The sequence below is a fragment of the Cajanus cajan genome, chromosome 4, assembly GCF_000230855.2.
Source record: "Cajanus cajan strain Asha chromosome 4, NIPB_CcT2T_4, whole genome shotgun sequence".
In the NCBI taxonomy this organism is placed as follows: domain Eukaryota; kingdom Viridiplantae; phylum Streptophyta; class Magnoliopsida; order Fabales; family Fabaceae; genus Cajanus; species Cajanus cajan.
This window is the reverse complement of record NC_138520.1, coordinates 8,172,273-8,189,379: the sequence shown is the minus strand read 5'-3', so window position 1 is coordinate 8,189,379 and position 17,107 is coordinate 8,172,273. Positions and strand designations below refer to the sequence as shown.

Sequence of the window (17,107 nt, the reverse complement as noted above, 5' to 3'; positions counted from 1 at the left end):
TTATTTGGATTATAATGGATAGGTTCATTAAGTTTGCTCACCTTGTACTTATTAATATTAGACATTCATTGGAGAGGTTGATAGAGTTGTACATCAATAAGGTAGTTAGGTTACATGAGAATTAGAAAGCAAGATGCGAGCATACCCATTTCTATTTTCAAGAAAATTTCGGGGAAGAAATTTCTAAAAGGAGGGGAGAATTGTAACATCCCAAATTTTATACAATATTTTATATTTATGAAAATTATTTTTCTTATAGTTATTAATTAATAAAAATGGGTCTTTTAAGTAGAGATTTTAATACTTGATTATTATGTATTTTAAATATTTATGAAAATTACTAAAGGAATTTTTATAATTAAAAATAATAAAATTATTCTGGTATTTTGAAGGCTCAGAACGGGCCGTTCCCAAAAGTGGAACGGGCCGTTCCAAATTTTCAAAAAGGCTTGTTTTTGTTGGCGCGGGACGGGCCGTTTCAAAAATGGAACGGGCAGTTCGAAATGTGTAAAATGGCCTATTTGGGTTTTCCCAGAACGGACCGTTCCCAAAGGGAAACGGGCCGTTCCAGAGTAAGAAAATAAATGCCTAAAAAGTTCAGTTGGAAACGGGCCGTTCTCATTATGGTCAATCTGTGTAAAAGTGAACTCTAGAATGGGCGTTCTGATTTTAGAACGGGCCTTTCTGCTTTTTGGAAACGGGCCGTTCTGATTTCAGAACGGGCCGTTCCAGTTGAGAAATTTACGTATATTTAAAGGTTCCGGAATGGGCCGTTCCGAAATCAGTACGGGCCGTTCCGGGTGCACCAGGATGCCTATAAATAGGGGCATAGGGGGTGAAAAATTTATAACTTAGTGAGAAGGTGAAAATCTTAGAGAGAGAGAGAGAGAGAGAAAGAGAGAGAGAGAGAGAGAGAGAGAGAAAGAAAGAGAGAGAGGGAAAGAAAGAGGGAATCCAGAGGAGGAGGTCCTGCCCAAATTTTAACTCTAACTTATCCAGGTAAGGGGGAGGAGAACCTTATCTCTTTAAAATTTTATCTACTACTATTTTTATTTATTTTATTTAGTGGGGTGTCCCTAACCTCATTTATTTGCTTAACCTTTGATTATTTTTGTCTATAATAATTATTAAGGTGTTCATATTTTATATTGTTTCTGTTCTTACCGAAAATCTGTTGTAGAGCTGATCCCCCAGGTAAGATCGGTGAGCCTCCTTCACGGGTACGCTGGTGCTCCAAGATGGGGGTGGTACCTGCAAAAGAGACTCCGATGCTAAAGTTAGTTCTTGTGGGAGTATGAATCTCGTATAAGTAATGCACGTACCTTAGTGTGGATTAGGGTTGCTTTGAGCCTTGGGCCTGAGATAAGATATGATAGGATTAAATGGTGGATCCCGTCTGAAGCGAGATCCCTCGAAATCGGTTATGATCTGCTTAAATGTCGAGCTGACGTCGCGTAGCGCGTGCGGCGTGCCCGACCTCATTTTGTGCTATGATGCCAAGCTCGGAGCTCGGCTTCGCGGTACGGACAGTACAGTTTCATTATTTTATAATGATTGTCATTTTTATTTATATTATTGGTACTATTAATATATTCTTTTTACGTAAATATATTTATTGTAAATATATTTATAATTAACTATGATATAGTTTTGTTAAAGTCTCTTTGACTCATATTGTTATTATTTCTTCACGTATTTATGAAGATAAATATTGTTCTATGGCCATAGAAGATAAAGTTTGAATTATTTGTAGCTGGAAGTTTGACCTTGGGGATTTAAATGAGTAAGGAATGAAGGTGAAATATCCTATTGTTGGTTAAGGTGAAATATCTTTTTGTTGGTTGGTGTTATGATGATGTTCATTTATCCTGACTAGTCACTACAAGTATAATTCAAAATTTATTGTATCATGAAAATCTAATATATGATTTGTATATATATTTATATTTATATATATATATATATATATATATATATATATATAATATTGATTATAAATAATTCAGTTTATTCTTTGAATTATTGTATTTATTGGATATTGTTCTTACTCCTTTCCTTTCTTTGTTTTTTTTAAATTAAATATATTATAAAATAGATGGATCTACTTGGGATTCCAGATCATTTTGCAGTTGTTATTACCGCTATCCTACTTGGGAGAAATTGGAGTATGGAGACTTTTTGATGGATTTGTTATAATTTTATTTGTCAATCATATTACTTCAATTGCAATTTTCTTTTCACTATCAATGTAATTATTGTAATAGAAGTTGAAGAAAGAATTAATGTGTATAATAATACATTATTGTAAATATTTTAGAACGATATGTCATGTATTAAATTCATAAAATATTCTTTTTCTTTATTTTTATCTTCAAAATAAAATAAAAATATTGTTAATGATTTAATTGTAAGATGAAAATATTATATAAGAAAATATATAATTATTATTATATAATTATGGTTATATAAATCGGACGTTACAATAAGGATGGGTGACCTTCTGGGAAGTTTCCAGAAAATGTGCAGTAAGGACAAAATATGTTAAAAAGTGAAGTGTCATGAAATAGCATCCTTGAGAGGCCAAATATGAAGGTTGTTACATTAATAAATTTATTAAAATTCAAAAAAAAATTCGTAGGTAACGTTACCTACGAAAAATTTCTGTAGTTAACATTATCTACAAGCTTATTACCTACGAATTTTTTTTCGTAGGTAATTCATGGGTAATTAACAGTTACCTATGGATTTTCAGCATTATCTACGGATTTCTTCCATAGATAATGCTAATTTTTCTTATAGTGATTGTTTCTTATTCTTCTTCTCTTTATACTCAAACCCTATATTCTTTCTTCTTCTTCTTCTTCTTCTTCCTCACAACTACACACTTAGATGTTAGGACCTTTTAGATTTATATTAATTATAACATTTTTATAAACGACAGAAGATGGATATTCGACAAAGTTGTGGTTGGATGTATGATAGACTAAATTCAGATCGAAGGGGATATACTAACGCATTTTTAAATGGGGTAGATGAATTTGTGTCTTATGCATCCCTACAAACAAACTTATCAAATGGAAAAATGAGATGTCCTTGTTCTAAATGCAAAAACTTGAAGTTCTTAAATTCTGAAGAAGTTAAAGTTCATCTTTATAAGAAAGGATTCATACTTGATTATTAGTATTGGACATGTCATGGAGAAAGTGATCTAGACCTGTGTGTAACTTTTAATACCCATACTACTACTACACACGAGGGATATAATGATCATTTAAATAGATTTGAGAACATGGCTTATGATGTTGTTGGTTCAGACTACGAAACCCATTATGATCAAGAAATGGATGAGTCTCCAAATATAGATGCTCAAAAGTTTTATGACTTGCTACATGCAACTCGAAAGCCATTATGGCCAGGATGTAATGATCATACTAAATTATCTATTGCTGTTAGATTGCTGGCAATTAAATTAGTGGGAAACATGTCCCAACGATCTTTTGATCAAACAGTGTATCTTATGAAGGAGACACATCCTCCAAATAATCTTATCCTGAAAGATTATTATAGGACAAAAAAAAAGTTTCAAAACTTGGTTTGACAGCGAAAAAGATTGATTGTTGAATCGATGGTTGTATGTTGTTCTACACTTTTGAAGATATGCAATTAAAAGAATGCAAGTTTGTTCATAAACCTCCTTACAAAAAAAAAAAAAAAAGGTTGGCATGGGTAAACACAAAGAAGTACCTGTTAAGAGAATGCATTACTTACTACTCATTCCAAGGCTTAAGAGATTATATGCCTCAATGAGTTCTGCTCCACATATAGGGTGGCATTATGAGAATAGACGAGAATCAGGGGTGTTGTGTCATCCATCAGATGGTGAAGCCTGGAAGCACTTTGATCAAATGTATCTTGAATTTGCAAGTGAACCAAGAAATGTGAGGTTTGGTTTAAGTGTCGATGGTTTTGTGCCTTTTACTAATATTGCTAAACATTATTCTTGTTGGCCAGTAATTGTCACACTTTATAATCTTCCTCCAGAACTATGCATGACAACTCCTTATATGTTTTTGGCATTACTCATTCCTGGACCACATAATCCCAAAGGTAAGATAGATGTGTATTTGCAACTGTTGATAGATGAGCTAAAACAGTTATGGGATGAAGGAGTGGTGACATATGACATTTCGAGGAAACAAAATTCTGTAATGAAAGCTACACTAATGTGGACTATTAGTGATTTTCCTGCCTATGCAATGTTGTCAGGTTGGAGTACATCTGGTAGATTAGCATGTTCGTATTCTATGAATCAATCAAAGGCTTTCAGATTGAAAAACGAAAGTAAATTTTCTTGGTTTGATTCACATCGTCAATTTTTGCCTATTAACCATTCTTTTAGGAGAAATAAGGATGCATTTTACAAGAATCGGATAGAAAAATCTCAACCACCTCAGTTTTTAAGTGGGAATGAAGTATGGGAACAAGTTTGTTGTCTCCCAAAAATAATTGAGGTTAGTCCTTGTATATGTGATGGACATGGTGTGTCTCATAATTGGACAAAGCAGAGCATCTTTTGGGAGTTGCCTTATTGGAAAACCAACTTAATATGACATAATCTTGATGTGATGCATATAGAGAAAAATGTCTTTGTTAATGTCTTTAATACAGTGATGGACATCAAAGATAAGACTAAAGATGATGTTAATGCAAGAAAAGATTTGAAAGAGCATTGTCGACGACGTGAATTAGAACTATAAGTGCATACTAATGGAAAAGAGTTAAAGCCTAAGACAAAGTTTGTTTTATCCAATGAACAAAAAAAGGTTGTCTGCAAATGGGTTAGTGAATTGAAAATGCCTGATGATTATGTCTCAAATTTGCATAAATGCGTAAACATAGAAGAAAGGAAGTTTTATGGAATGAAAAGTCATGTTTTTATGGAGAGACTATTACCCATTGTTTTTCGTGCATTAACATATTAAGTATGGAATCCTATTACCGAGTTAAGTAAATTTTTTAAGGATTTATGCTCAACAATATTGCAAGTAGATGATTTGTTGTTGATGGAAAAACATTATTGTTACAACATGTAAGTTGGAACGAATCTTCCACTTGCATTCTTTAATTCCATGTTTATGTTTTAAAGCCTATATTCATTTTCCAATTTTGTGTTTTAAAATTATCCATTCAGTTATCAAAAACAAAATGTTTTGAAATTATCCTCCATGTTTTTTCGCTGACAGTTCACGTATGACGTACATCGTTAATAGTTTAGACTTTAGATAAGTACCAATTTAAAATATGAAAGTATTTAACGCTTTTGCTTTTAACCAACTAATACAGAAGATGATTCGGTAAGATAAGATTATTTTAAGTAATTAAAGTAGTTAAAGTAGTTTTTTCTTAGTTTTTTTTTTCTTAAAATTATTTTTTTCCCTTAAGACAATTAATTTTATTTACAATTTATACAATTTCGTTGCCTATATATACGATCGTTTTGTTAAACAAGGATATCATTAAAATCTTGAAAAAAATGGTGTTTTGTTCTTCCAAAGGTTCCTTGGGTGTTATGTTGTATTCCTTGGTGATTTATTTTCTTGCATTTCAGTATTGCTACGTTGATGCAAACTCAACGCTAGTTGTAAATGCTGCTACCAAAGCCACTACAAGGCGAATTCCTGACACCTTTCTTGGAGCATTTCTCGAGGTAATGCAACAAATTATTCTCCTTGCATTGCATGCATGGCATCAATATTCAACTTTCGGCATGAGATGCTACCCTGTTATGATGGTTGTCCAAAGTGGTGATCCAAAGTGGTCTTCCATACAAGCTCACCTGTGGTTCTTTTGACAGCAATGACAACACCAGGGCCATAGATTCCAATTATCAGTTTCTGCATTCTGATCAGCAACTCTTCAGTGGTGGTCGTCTCTGAGTCTCGCCATGGTTGAGTGAGTTTAGGGATAGGAGTCGACGAGGGGTGATAATTCCCTCAGCGCCGCCGCCTCCTCCTCCTCCTTCAAAATCTCCACCAGCAACAAAATCTCCACCGGCACCAGCAACAAAATCTCCTCCAGCATACTAGGCACCCACCGTTTCCCTCGGTCCCGATCCTTGTAGATCCAGCTTCCCTCGGCTTCGATCTAGCTTTCCCTCGGTCCCGATCCATGTAGATCCAGCTTCCCTCGGTCCCGATCCATGTAGATCCAGCTTCCCTTGGCATGGCAGTCGGGAGGTAGGTTCAGAGCCGGTTTCAACGCTCAAAAAAAAAAAAAAAAAGAAGAAGTCTGAAGCGATATGGAATATCAACGGAGTAGAACTGCTGGACGACGGCATGGACAACGGCATGACAACAAGGAACTCAATGGTAGGTGTACAACCTTTTATGTTCAGAACTTTCCAGAAGAATATAATGAAATTGATTTGCGTAGAATTTTTCAAAGGTGGGGGAGGGTGTGGGAAGTTTTCGTAGTTAGAAAAAGGAATAGATGGGGCAACAAATTCGGTTTTGTTAGATTTCTGGATGTAAAAGATGTTAAGAGACTTGAACGAGAACTAGATAATGTTCGGATAGGAAGTCAAAAGTTGTATGTCAATTTGCCTAAATTCCCAAGGAATGACTCCGTATTCATGCCTAGTAACAAAGAAAAAATTGTTAAGATGAAGATTTCACACAAGGACACAAGGAAGGTTTCATCTAAGATTGACAATAGGGGATTGAATGGGAAGGAATTACCAGTAGGAGATGATAAGAGGAAATCTTATGCGCAAATTGTAAGAGGAAGTGATAGAGGAAAAATTTCTCAAGTATGGAGAGTTAAACATTCGTCTAATCCTGAACAGTGGAATGGAATACATATCAATGTACCTGAATATGTAAATTCAGAGTGGATTAAGGAGTGTTGGGTGGGTAGGCTGAAGGATTTAACTTTATTCGACAAAATACAAGAAGCTAGGATCCTTTGTGGAAGAGAACAAGCAAAAGTTCGGTATATGGGAGATGATATGGTCTTAATTTCTGGGGTGAATGAGGAGGTTTTGAACGATCAACTTGACGTCTGGTCTTTCTTTCACTCTATTCAAAAGTGGGAACCAAACTTACTTCCTGGTAATAGGTTGGTATGGGTGAAGTGTAATGGTGTTCCTATTCATTTATGGAGTTATGAGTGCTTCTCAAAAGTCATAGCGACGATGGGCACCTTAGTTGCGATGGACGATCAGATAAACACCTTTTCTAGACTGGATGCTGCAAGGCTGTTAATCAAAACATCCTCCTTCAATTTGGTGGATTCACATTTCTCGGTGAAGATCAATGACATGGTCACTAAGGTTCGTATTCATGAAGAAAATGCAAGTGTAGCTAGTCAATGCAAATGCAGGTTGTGGTGCAATCAAAGCTCACTCATGTCATCGATAGGTAGTGAAAGAGAGGTAAATATGATATCATCATCAGCAGAATGTTCAGAAGACAGTGTAACTGAGAAGGATGAGTTATCAGAGAATGAGGAAGACAGTGACGAATTTGTGGTGGAAAAAACATATGGGCCTATTGGGGTGTCGAACTTACGTGAAGAAGTGTTCAATGGTGTGTTTCCTCGTGCTCCATCTACATTTGAGCTTGGAGAATCAAGTTTCAGACAAGTCATAGTGAATAATCAGGATATTTGTGAAGGTGAATCTGGAAAGTCTGATAATGATGATAGGATTAGTCAAGCAGAGGAATATGTTACGGAGACTAATAATGTTGACTCCATCAAAATGTTGAATACACAAGCAGAAACATCAATTATAGGGGGTTCAAAATTCAATCCTTCAATATCAAAAAGTGGAATAAATAAATCACAGAAGGAGAGTGGAGAGGGAGGGATGAAGGATGACATTCTACCACAAAATGAAATACGATCCAAGGAACATCATCGCAACCGGAAAGCGGCAAGGAGTAAAGTGAGGAATGCAGTATCATCACTATGTAATTCTATTTCGGATGGGGATATAAATAATTGCAATAGGCTGTTTTGGATGAAGAATGATTTTGCGGAGGCCAAAAGGATTTGGGAAATGGGGAAACAAATTGGTATCACGTTCAATGGGGAAGAAGAACAGATTATCAAAACATTGATGGATTTAGAGGAGAGAGATAAAAAAGAGAAACAAGAACTAATAAATCAAAATAGGAAGGGGAATCTTGACGGTGATCCATGAAGCTGATATCTTTTAATGTCAGGGGGATGGGAGGTAAGGTTAAGTGGAGGGTTATCAGGAAGCTGATAGTAGAAGAAGATGCTCAGATAGTGTGTATACAAGAAACAAAAAAGGAAGACATTGATGAAAGATTGTGTAAATTACTATGGGGGGATGGAAATTGCGAATGGAGAGCTGTGCCAGCGATTAATACTGCGGGTGGATTGTTATGTCTATGGAATGGAGACAAATTCCAGGTATCTCAACACTTTGAAGGTGTATCTTATCTTGGATTGGAAGGGGTGTGGAAAGATAATGGGTTAAGGTTGAATATTGTTAATGTTTACGCGCCATGTCAAAGAGTTCCACGTATGGGAGTTTGGGAAGAGATAAAAGATAAAAGAAGACTTAGTTCAGTCAATCTTTGGTGTGTGGTGGGAGATTTCAACAGTATACGGTGCGAAACAGAGAGAGTGAGTATGGGACGAATGAATTGTAGTCAATCTGATATGCGTGCATTTAATGATTTCATTGAGAAGATGGAAGTTGAGGATCTACCGATTGTAGGGAGACGGTTTTCTTGGTACAAGACAAATGGTACAGTAAGGAGCAGGCTAGACAGGATTTTGGTCTCCAGGGAATGGTTCTTAGCATGGCCAGGTAGTATACAAATGATCATGGATAGATGCATTTCAGATCACTGTCCAATTAAACTACAAGTTTCAAATTCAGACTGGGGACCGAAACCTTTTCGCTCGCTCGATCACTGGTTTCAAGACCCTTCTTTCAAAAAATTTGTTGTTGATACATGGAAGGAATTGTGTGTTCATGGATGGGGGGCCTATGTATTGAAAGAGAAACTTAAACTTCTCAAACAAAAGTTAAGAGAATGGAATTCTGTCAAGTTTGAGGATCCAGTGTCGTCACAGAAAAGGATTGTGAATATTCTTAGTAGTCTGGACAAGAAGGAAGAGGAAACAGGATTGAATGAAACTGAACGGTCGGATCGACTAGAACTTCAAAATAAGTTTTGGGAGGTGGCTATTAGAAATGAATCGATTCTAGCTCAAAAATCAAGGGTTTCGTGGCTCAAGGAGGGAGACATGAATACTAAGTTTTTTCACTTAATGATCAACTGGAGAAGGAGAAAGAATGAACTGAAGGGGTTATTTATAAATGGGGTGTGGTCAGATGAAACCATGGTGGTCAAAGACCATGTAAGACAATTTTTCAAACAAAGATTCCAAGAACAGTACCAACATAGACCTGTACTAGATGGTGTCCGTTTCAAGGTCATATCCTCAGAACAAAATAACTTGCTTATTGCTCCTTTCACGGAAGTGGAGATTAAGTCAGCAGTATGGGAATGTGGCAGTTCCAAGTGTCCAGGTCCTGATGGTTTTAGTTTTAGATTCATAAAGGAATTCTGGGTTACATTGAGTGGGGATATCTGTCGTTTTATCAGAGAATTTCACAATAATGGAAAATTACCCAGGGGATCAAACTCTACATTCATCACTCTAATCCCAAAGAGAAATGATCCTCAATGCCTCAGTCATTATAGGCCTATTTCTCTAGTAGGTTGTATGTACAAGATATTATCAAAGGTCCTTGCAAATAGATTGAAGTGTGTCTTGCCAAGTGTTATTGATGAGAGGCAAAGTGCCTTTATTGGGGGTAGAAATATTCTTCATAGTGCATTGGTTGTAAATGAAGTTGTGGATGAGGCTAAAAGATTTAATAAACCAACTATATTTTTTAAAGTGGATTATGAAAAGGCATATGATTCAGTGTGTTGGACATATCTTCTGTATATGCTAAGACATCTTGGTTTCAATACCCTTTGGATTAGTTGGATAAGTGAATGTCTCATGTCATCCAGAGTATCTGTACTTGTGAATGGTAGTCCTTCAGAGGAATTCGGTGTCAAAAAGGGGCTTAAACAAGGTGATCCATTGTCTCCATTCCTTTTCACAATTGTAGCTGAAGGATTAACGGGAATGATGAGGGAAGCAGTTAGTCAAAAGAGATTTTGTGATGTGAAAGTTGGATCTCAACAGGTTCCTATCAGTATTATCCAATATGCTGATGATACCATGTTTATTGGTGAGGCTAAATTAGAGAATGTAATGGCAATTAAAAGTATGATGAGATGCTTTGAGATGGTTTCAGGTTTGAAAGTCAACTTTTGTAAGAGCAAGTTCGGAGCTATGGGAATTGATTCTACTATGGAGGAAGGTTTTGCCCAATTATTGAATTGCTCACTTCTATCCTTTCCTTTTACATATCTTGGGATTCCCATTGGTGCCAATCCAAGAAAGTTTGAGACATGGAGACCTATTGTTATCAAAATTCAAAAAAAGTTATCTTCTTGGAAGTGCAAGGTCTTATCAATGGCAGGTAGACTGTGCTTAATTAACTCGGTCTTAACTTCCCTACCATTATTATTTCTTTCCTTCTTCAGAATGCCTGTTAAGGTCAGCAAACAAATCGTTCGTCTACAAAGAAACTTTTTATGGGGTTGTAAGGAAGATCAAAGAAAAATCTGCTGGATAAGCTGGGATAGGATCACTTTACCAAAGAAGATGGGGGGATTGGGAGTTAAAAATATTACCAGGTTTAATATGGCTTTGCTAGCAAAGTGGAGGTGGTCAATTTTTCATCAAAGACATTCATTATGGGCTAGGGTATTATATTCGAGATATGGAGGTGGCACAAATCTTTGTGCTCAAAGTAGTTCTCGAAGTGATTCCATATGGTGGAGGGATCTTCTTTTGGTATGCGGTGGTATAGAACAAGACAATTGGTTTGAAAGGCAACTTAAGTGGAAAATTGGTTCAGGATCTAGAGTTAGATTTTGGCTAGATAGTTGGATGGGAACAGTCTGCCTAGCAAAGGTTTTTCCGAGGTTATTCAACATTTCTAAGAAGCAAAATAGTCTTGTTCAGGATATGGGTTCTTGGACGAACAACAGTTGGACTTGGAAGCTACATTGGAGACGAGAAAGGTTTGAATGGGAGAAATCATTGGAGCAACAATTATTGCAACAACTTACAGAGTATAGTCTTAGGCCGGAACAGGATGATTCATGGGGGTGGCAGAGTGAACCGTCTGGAAGTTATACAGTAAGGTATGCTTATCATGCTATCACCTCTGAAACTATAGCAGGATCTTATAATGATGTACCTAATTGTATCTGGTCGATCCCAGCACCACCAAAAGCCAAAATTTTTGTGTGGTGAATGATGAGTAGGGGTCTCCCGACGGTGGATAATCTGGCTAGGAGGAGAATTGTCCTCTCAGATAATGATGCATTATGTGTATTTTGTAAGAAGGATATTGAATCTGATTATCATTTGTTCTGTACCTGCCCGGTGGTGGACAAGGTATGGAAAGTTTGTCTCAATTGGATTAGCTGTCCTGCCCCCCTACCTAGCAACATTTTGGATCATTTCAACTTCATTCCTGGACCAATTCAACACTACGAACAGGTTGTATATTGGCGTTCCATATGGTTGGCAACTACTTGGACAGTGTGGAGGACAAGGAATCGTTACAGGTTCAATGATAATAGCTTCTCTTTTGAAAGATTGGTGAACGAGATTCAGGTTTACAGTTGGAGGTGGCTGTCATCATTTGCAAAGACATTCCGGTATACTTTTTCACAATGGTGCTATAATCCTGGTTTATGCATGTCTAGGTATATTCACTAAAATAATCTACATGTTTGGTATGTAGTTTCCTTGACATAATTATTCCTTTCACGAGACTGGTATGTTTGGTTATGTTGTATACTATTTTATTTCTCTTTTGGTACCACTGGTACCTTTTTAATGAAAATTTTCTTAGCCGTTCAAAAAAAAATCAATATTCAACTTTAAAATTGCTAATTAATGCAAATGAAACAAATTTGGAGTTTGAAAATTTCCTTTTAGCTAAACACATGTTTTAAAATATTTACAAAATTTATTTATTAAATAAACGAAATATAGACCAAATCACGAAAGGTAAACCAAACTCATTTCTAAAGATGTATTACATAATAACCTATTTTTCAGGAGATGAACCTATAGAAAACAAGTATCAGAAAAAAAGATAAAAAAATTCAATTTCTAAAATGGTCATCAATTTCTTTGAACTTATTTTTCAGGAGATTAATCATGCTGCCGCCGGGGGACTGTGGGCAGAACTTGTTAGCAACAGAGGTTATATCCATATCCCAAAAACAATTCTTCATCTTTGTCTTCCTAGTTCAATGTTTCATTTAGATTTCAATATATTTTAAGTGATATTTTTCTATTATTATCAATCTAATTTTAGGCTTTGAAGCTGGAGGCCCAAACAATACCTTAAATATTTATCCTTGGACAATTATTGGAAATGAATCGTTGATTTCTGTATCAATTAACCGTTCATCTTGCTTTGAGCGTAATAAAGCTGCATTACAAATGGTGGTGCACTGTGGTGGTTACACACCTTGCCCTTCTGGTGGCGTTGGCGTCTCTAACCCTGGTTACTGGGGCATGGTAAGAAAATAATTAATACATATAAATATTTTTCATATTTTTTCTTTTTATTATGTAAGTTTAAATATAGCAGAAATGAATCTGAAAATAAAGACTTGAATAATGTCACACCTTTATTTTTCTTAAGAAATGACAAATTTATTATTAGTTTAATGTATATCTTTTTAAAAAAAAAAATTTCTTCAATGATCATCAGAATATCGAGCAAGGGAAGAGGTACAAAGTGGTCTATCATGTTAAATCAGAAGGAAAACTTAATTTTCAACTTTCATTCACGGGTGTTGATGTTAACATAGTGTCATCAAATATCAAGTTAGTTCTTTTTTTTCTTTAGAAGACATGTGGTAGAGATTCTGCAACCTATATTCATAAGATTATTTGTTGTGATGGTTCTTGACAGGTATGGTTATGGAGGTGCAAAATGGAACAGGGTGGAGATAATAGTGGAAGCAAAAGCTACTAATCATATTTCAAGTCTTCAAATAACCACTACTATCCAAGGGGTTTATTTGTTAGACCAGGTGTCAGCGTTGCCATTGGACACTTACTTGGTTAGTAGAATAAAAGAATCACACCTTATAAATCAACAAATGTGGCTAAAGATGAAAACCCCATTACTTTAATTTTGTAAGATATAATATTAATTATTTTGTCTTACAATAATTTAAAGTGTCATCGATTATTCTGGGGAAAAAATAGTTCACCCAAATTTTTGGTAATTAATTACTATTGAAAATTTAAATAAACTTTGATCTCACATTAAATTACAATCGTAATTTAATCCCAAAAAAAAAATCCTAAGGAAAGAATTATTCAAATTAATTATCATAGTAGTAGTTTTCACGTGTTCTCAGTAATAAAATAATTAATAATTATTATAATAAGTTCTCAATACCCAATGATGGCAGTACATTATATTTTGTTTGTTCTTTTCCTTGATATCATTTCACTCTTCTCTTGTCACAGGGTCATGGCTTCCGAAAGGACCTTTACCAAATGGTTGCAGATTTGAAACCAAAAATTCTTAGATTTCCGGGTATGTTGAAATTCTATGCTTTCAGAGTGAGGATTTGCTATACTATATTTATTTATTTATTTATATTGGGGAACAATATACGCTGCATTCTTGCCTAAACAGTTAAATTAAATGTGTAAAAACACAAATCAGTTTCTAGACAGTTATAAGTAATTAAAAGAATGTATCATGGTGGAAAAAAAAGCTGTCGAAACTGATCTAGTTGTATTCACCCGTTCACATGTAATTAGGGCATTGTGTGCAAGGGTGTATATATGTCGAATTCCATGTAACCTTTGGAATAACTCTATTTGTGAATGGCGATGCATTAGGTGGCACTTATGTTGAAGGTAATTATCTGCAAAACAAATATCAGTGGAAAGATACTGTTGGACCATGGGAAGAGAGACCTGGACACTTTAATGATATTTGGAACTATTGGAGTGACGATGGAATCGGTTATTTTGAGTATCTCCAAGTGAGTATCTTTTTACATATATAACATAATTGAATTTGTCCTATTTTTTTCTTCTGATTTTTTACACCATTTGTCCTACTTAGTTAATTGAATTAATATAATGATTTAATATTTTTTAACAGCTAACAGAGGACCTTGGTACATTGCCCGTATGGGTGTTCAACGCTGGTATATATATATATTCATTCATCTTACCCCAATTGAAATTTGTTCTCAACAATCACATGCAAGTATTTGAATTTTTTTATATTAATTAATTAATTTAAATGTCACATTTAGGTATCAGACGCCATGACAAAATTAATACATCAAACATAGCACCTTACGTACAAGTACAACTTTCTTCCCTTGCTCTTTTCTTCTTAGTTAATTATGAATTATATCTTTATATTTACTATAAAATCTATGCATTAAAAGGACGCTCTCGATGGCATTGAATTTGCAAAAGGCTCTCCTAGGTCAAAGTGGGGTTCTGTTAGAGCTGCAATGGGACATCCTAAGCCATTTGACTTGAGATTTGTTGCTATTGGAAATGAAGATTGTGGTCTTTTTAATTATGAAGGTATGCAATTTTATTGTGTTTATCATCCTGTGAGCACATATTTTAGTACAATCTTCATATATATATGTTAACCATGAAAACTTGTTTTATACGACTGATCGATCACCTTTGAAATTTTGCACGATTCTAAAGATCGACTTTGATTAATTCAATTGTTAATTTAATTTAATTTTTTTGACTTTTTGTTTCTTATCAGGAAATTACCTTAGGTTCCATGATGCTATAAGATATGCCTACCCTGATATTAAAATTATCTCAAATTGCGATGCTTCTACTAAACCATTAAATCATCCAGCTGATTTGTTCGATTATCATGTAATGATAACATTCTGATACTACATATTGAACTTTCATTTGTTGCTTCAGCTTTGGCAAGAGTGTTTTCTTGTCTTGTGTTTTTCAATTACTCACATCCTTCTTAATGTTTTATTTTTATTAGATTTACACAGACTCCAATGGCATGTTTTCTAAGTCTACTCAGTTCGATCACACATCACGATCTGGTCCAAAGGTTTGATTAATTTCAGTTTTAAATTTTTATGAACTCTTCCAATTCATCATTTATCGATATTGATTTATCTGTCATTTGATATATGAGTGCTCAATTTGATTACAGGCTTTTGTTAGTGAATATGCGGTGTGGAGAAAAGATGCTGGAAATGGAAGTCTTTTGGCTGCTGTGGCTGAAGCTGCGTTTCTCATTGGATTGGAAAAAAACAGGTTTACGAATTTGTTTTAACTTTTTTTAATGTACTGTGTTTTGTGTAGTTTTTCAACTTAACCATATAAAGTTTTTTATTTCTTACATATAATATTTTTTTTTCCGATGCAGTGATGTTGTCGATATGGTTTCTTATGCACCACTGTTCTCAAATATAAATGACAGGAGGTAATTTTCTTATGCTTTTGCCTTGAAAACTTATACTCTTTAACATAGAATAAGAACTTTGAAAATTTATTGTCGGGAATTATTGTTGATTTCAACATATATGGTTCCCATAATAACACAAGATTGTGTAAACGTGTCAATGTAGATGGGTTCCGGATGCAATTGTGTTCGACTCATATCAGGTTTATGGAACTCCAAGCTATTGGGTGCAAAAACTTTTCATTGAGTCCAGTGGAGCAACATTTCTTGACTCAACACTCAGTACAATTAATTCATCCAATAAACTCATTGCATCTGCAATTATTTGGAACAATTCTACTGAGAAGAAAAACTACCTAAGAATAAAGGTAAGAGGTGTCCTTTTTCAACTAAACTGAAATTCTGACTATTGTTATATGCAATGTCTGAAAGTGAAACAAATATGAGCATCTTTTAGATTAGGTCTAGTTCATTTTTCATCTTCGATTAGCATTTATATTTGGTGTAAATGATTTTATCTATCACTATATTCACCTGGAGTAATAATTGATTTCTGCAGGTAGTAAACTTTGGAACAGTAAGTGAGAGCCTTAGCATTTCTATAATTGGGTTGAACGCAACCGTGCAACAATATTATGATACTAAAGCCACAGTGCTTACATCTAACCAAGTAATGGATGAGAACTCCTTCTCAGAGCCGCAGAAGGTACAATTTGGTTTTGCTGTACTTGTGTTAGATACATTACATAAATTAGCCTTGCATGTAAAAACCTATGCCATTAATCATTTATGGCTACTCATTTTAAATACAGGTGGTTCCACAAACAAGTTCACCAGGGAAGGTTGGCAGTAACGTGAAAGTGATTCTCTCCCCCTATTCAGTGACATCATTGGATTTGTTAATTTGATAAGAAGATAGTTCCGAAGCAAGAGATTTTGTGGCCTATCTTTTATGTTATGCGGAAATGTATTATTATCAAGAGTTTGAGCACGAAGATGTGCGAGTATTATACTGAGTTCTGTTGTCAAGGCTCAAAAATATGTAACTGTTTGTGTTAATTAAAGAAGAATGTTATTTCCGTTTATTTTATGTTATATTTTTCGCATTTTAAATGACAAGAAGAACAAACTATAAGTTTTTTTTTCTTTTTTATTTGAGAACATAAAATTGAAAGTTAAAATCATTTTTCAATTTTACTACCGCTTTGTTGACATCATATATAGATGCGCACCAAGTAAAATCTCAACTAGGATCAAAACTAAAGCATGTTTTCCAACTCCATGTCTTTAGTCCTTGTCTTCATACAAACCTTATTTTAAGATTTTCTCTTCTTTAATTATCTTTTAATATCAAATGATCAATCAACAACTAAAAATAAAACAAAATTTAAACATAAAATATTAATACAAAAATATCACTTGACATTGCTATATTCTACAACGATCATTACGTGATTGAGGTAGAAAATAATATAA

The 17,107-nt window shown here is 34.7% G+C and overlaps 2 protein-coding genes across 2 annotated transcripts; both read left to right on the top strand.

Moving 5' to 3' along the window:
- The first annotated feature begins 5,885 nt into the window (after positions 1–5,885).
- LOC145957603 (uncharacterized) lies at positions 5,886–8,204 on the top strand. Its single transcript, XM_083074091.1, has 2 exons — positions 5,886–6,095; positions 6,149–8,204. The coding sequence occupies exon 2, from the start codon at positions 6,299–6,301 to the stop codon at positions 8,201–8,203; it is 1,905 nt and encodes a 634-aa protein (XP_082930217.1). The 5' UTR covers positions 5,886–6,095; positions 6,149–6,298; the 3' UTR covers position 8,204.
- A 3,223-nt stretch (positions 8,205–11,427) lies between these two features.
- Positions 11,428–16,716, top strand: LOC145957132 (alpha-L-arabinofuranosidase 1-like). The gene is made up of 18 exons (XM_083073348.1): positions 11,428–11,568; positions 11,674–11,834; positions 11,921–11,954; positions 12,333–12,387; positions 12,503–12,708; positions 12,905–13,020; positions 13,109–13,259; positions 13,675–13,744; positions 14,056–14,201; positions 14,324–14,369; positions 14,481–14,533; positions 14,619–14,763; positions 14,960–15,078; positions 15,203–15,274; positions 15,380–15,483; positions 15,596–15,652; positions 15,798–16,337; positions 16,444–16,716. The coding sequence occupies exons 1-17, from the start codon at positions 11,428–11,430 to the stop codon at positions 16,027–16,029; spliced, it is 1,908 nt and encodes a 635-aa protein (XP_082929474.1). The 3' UTR covers positions 16,030–16,337; positions 16,444–16,716.
- Positions 16,717–17,107: the final 391 nt, after the last annotated feature.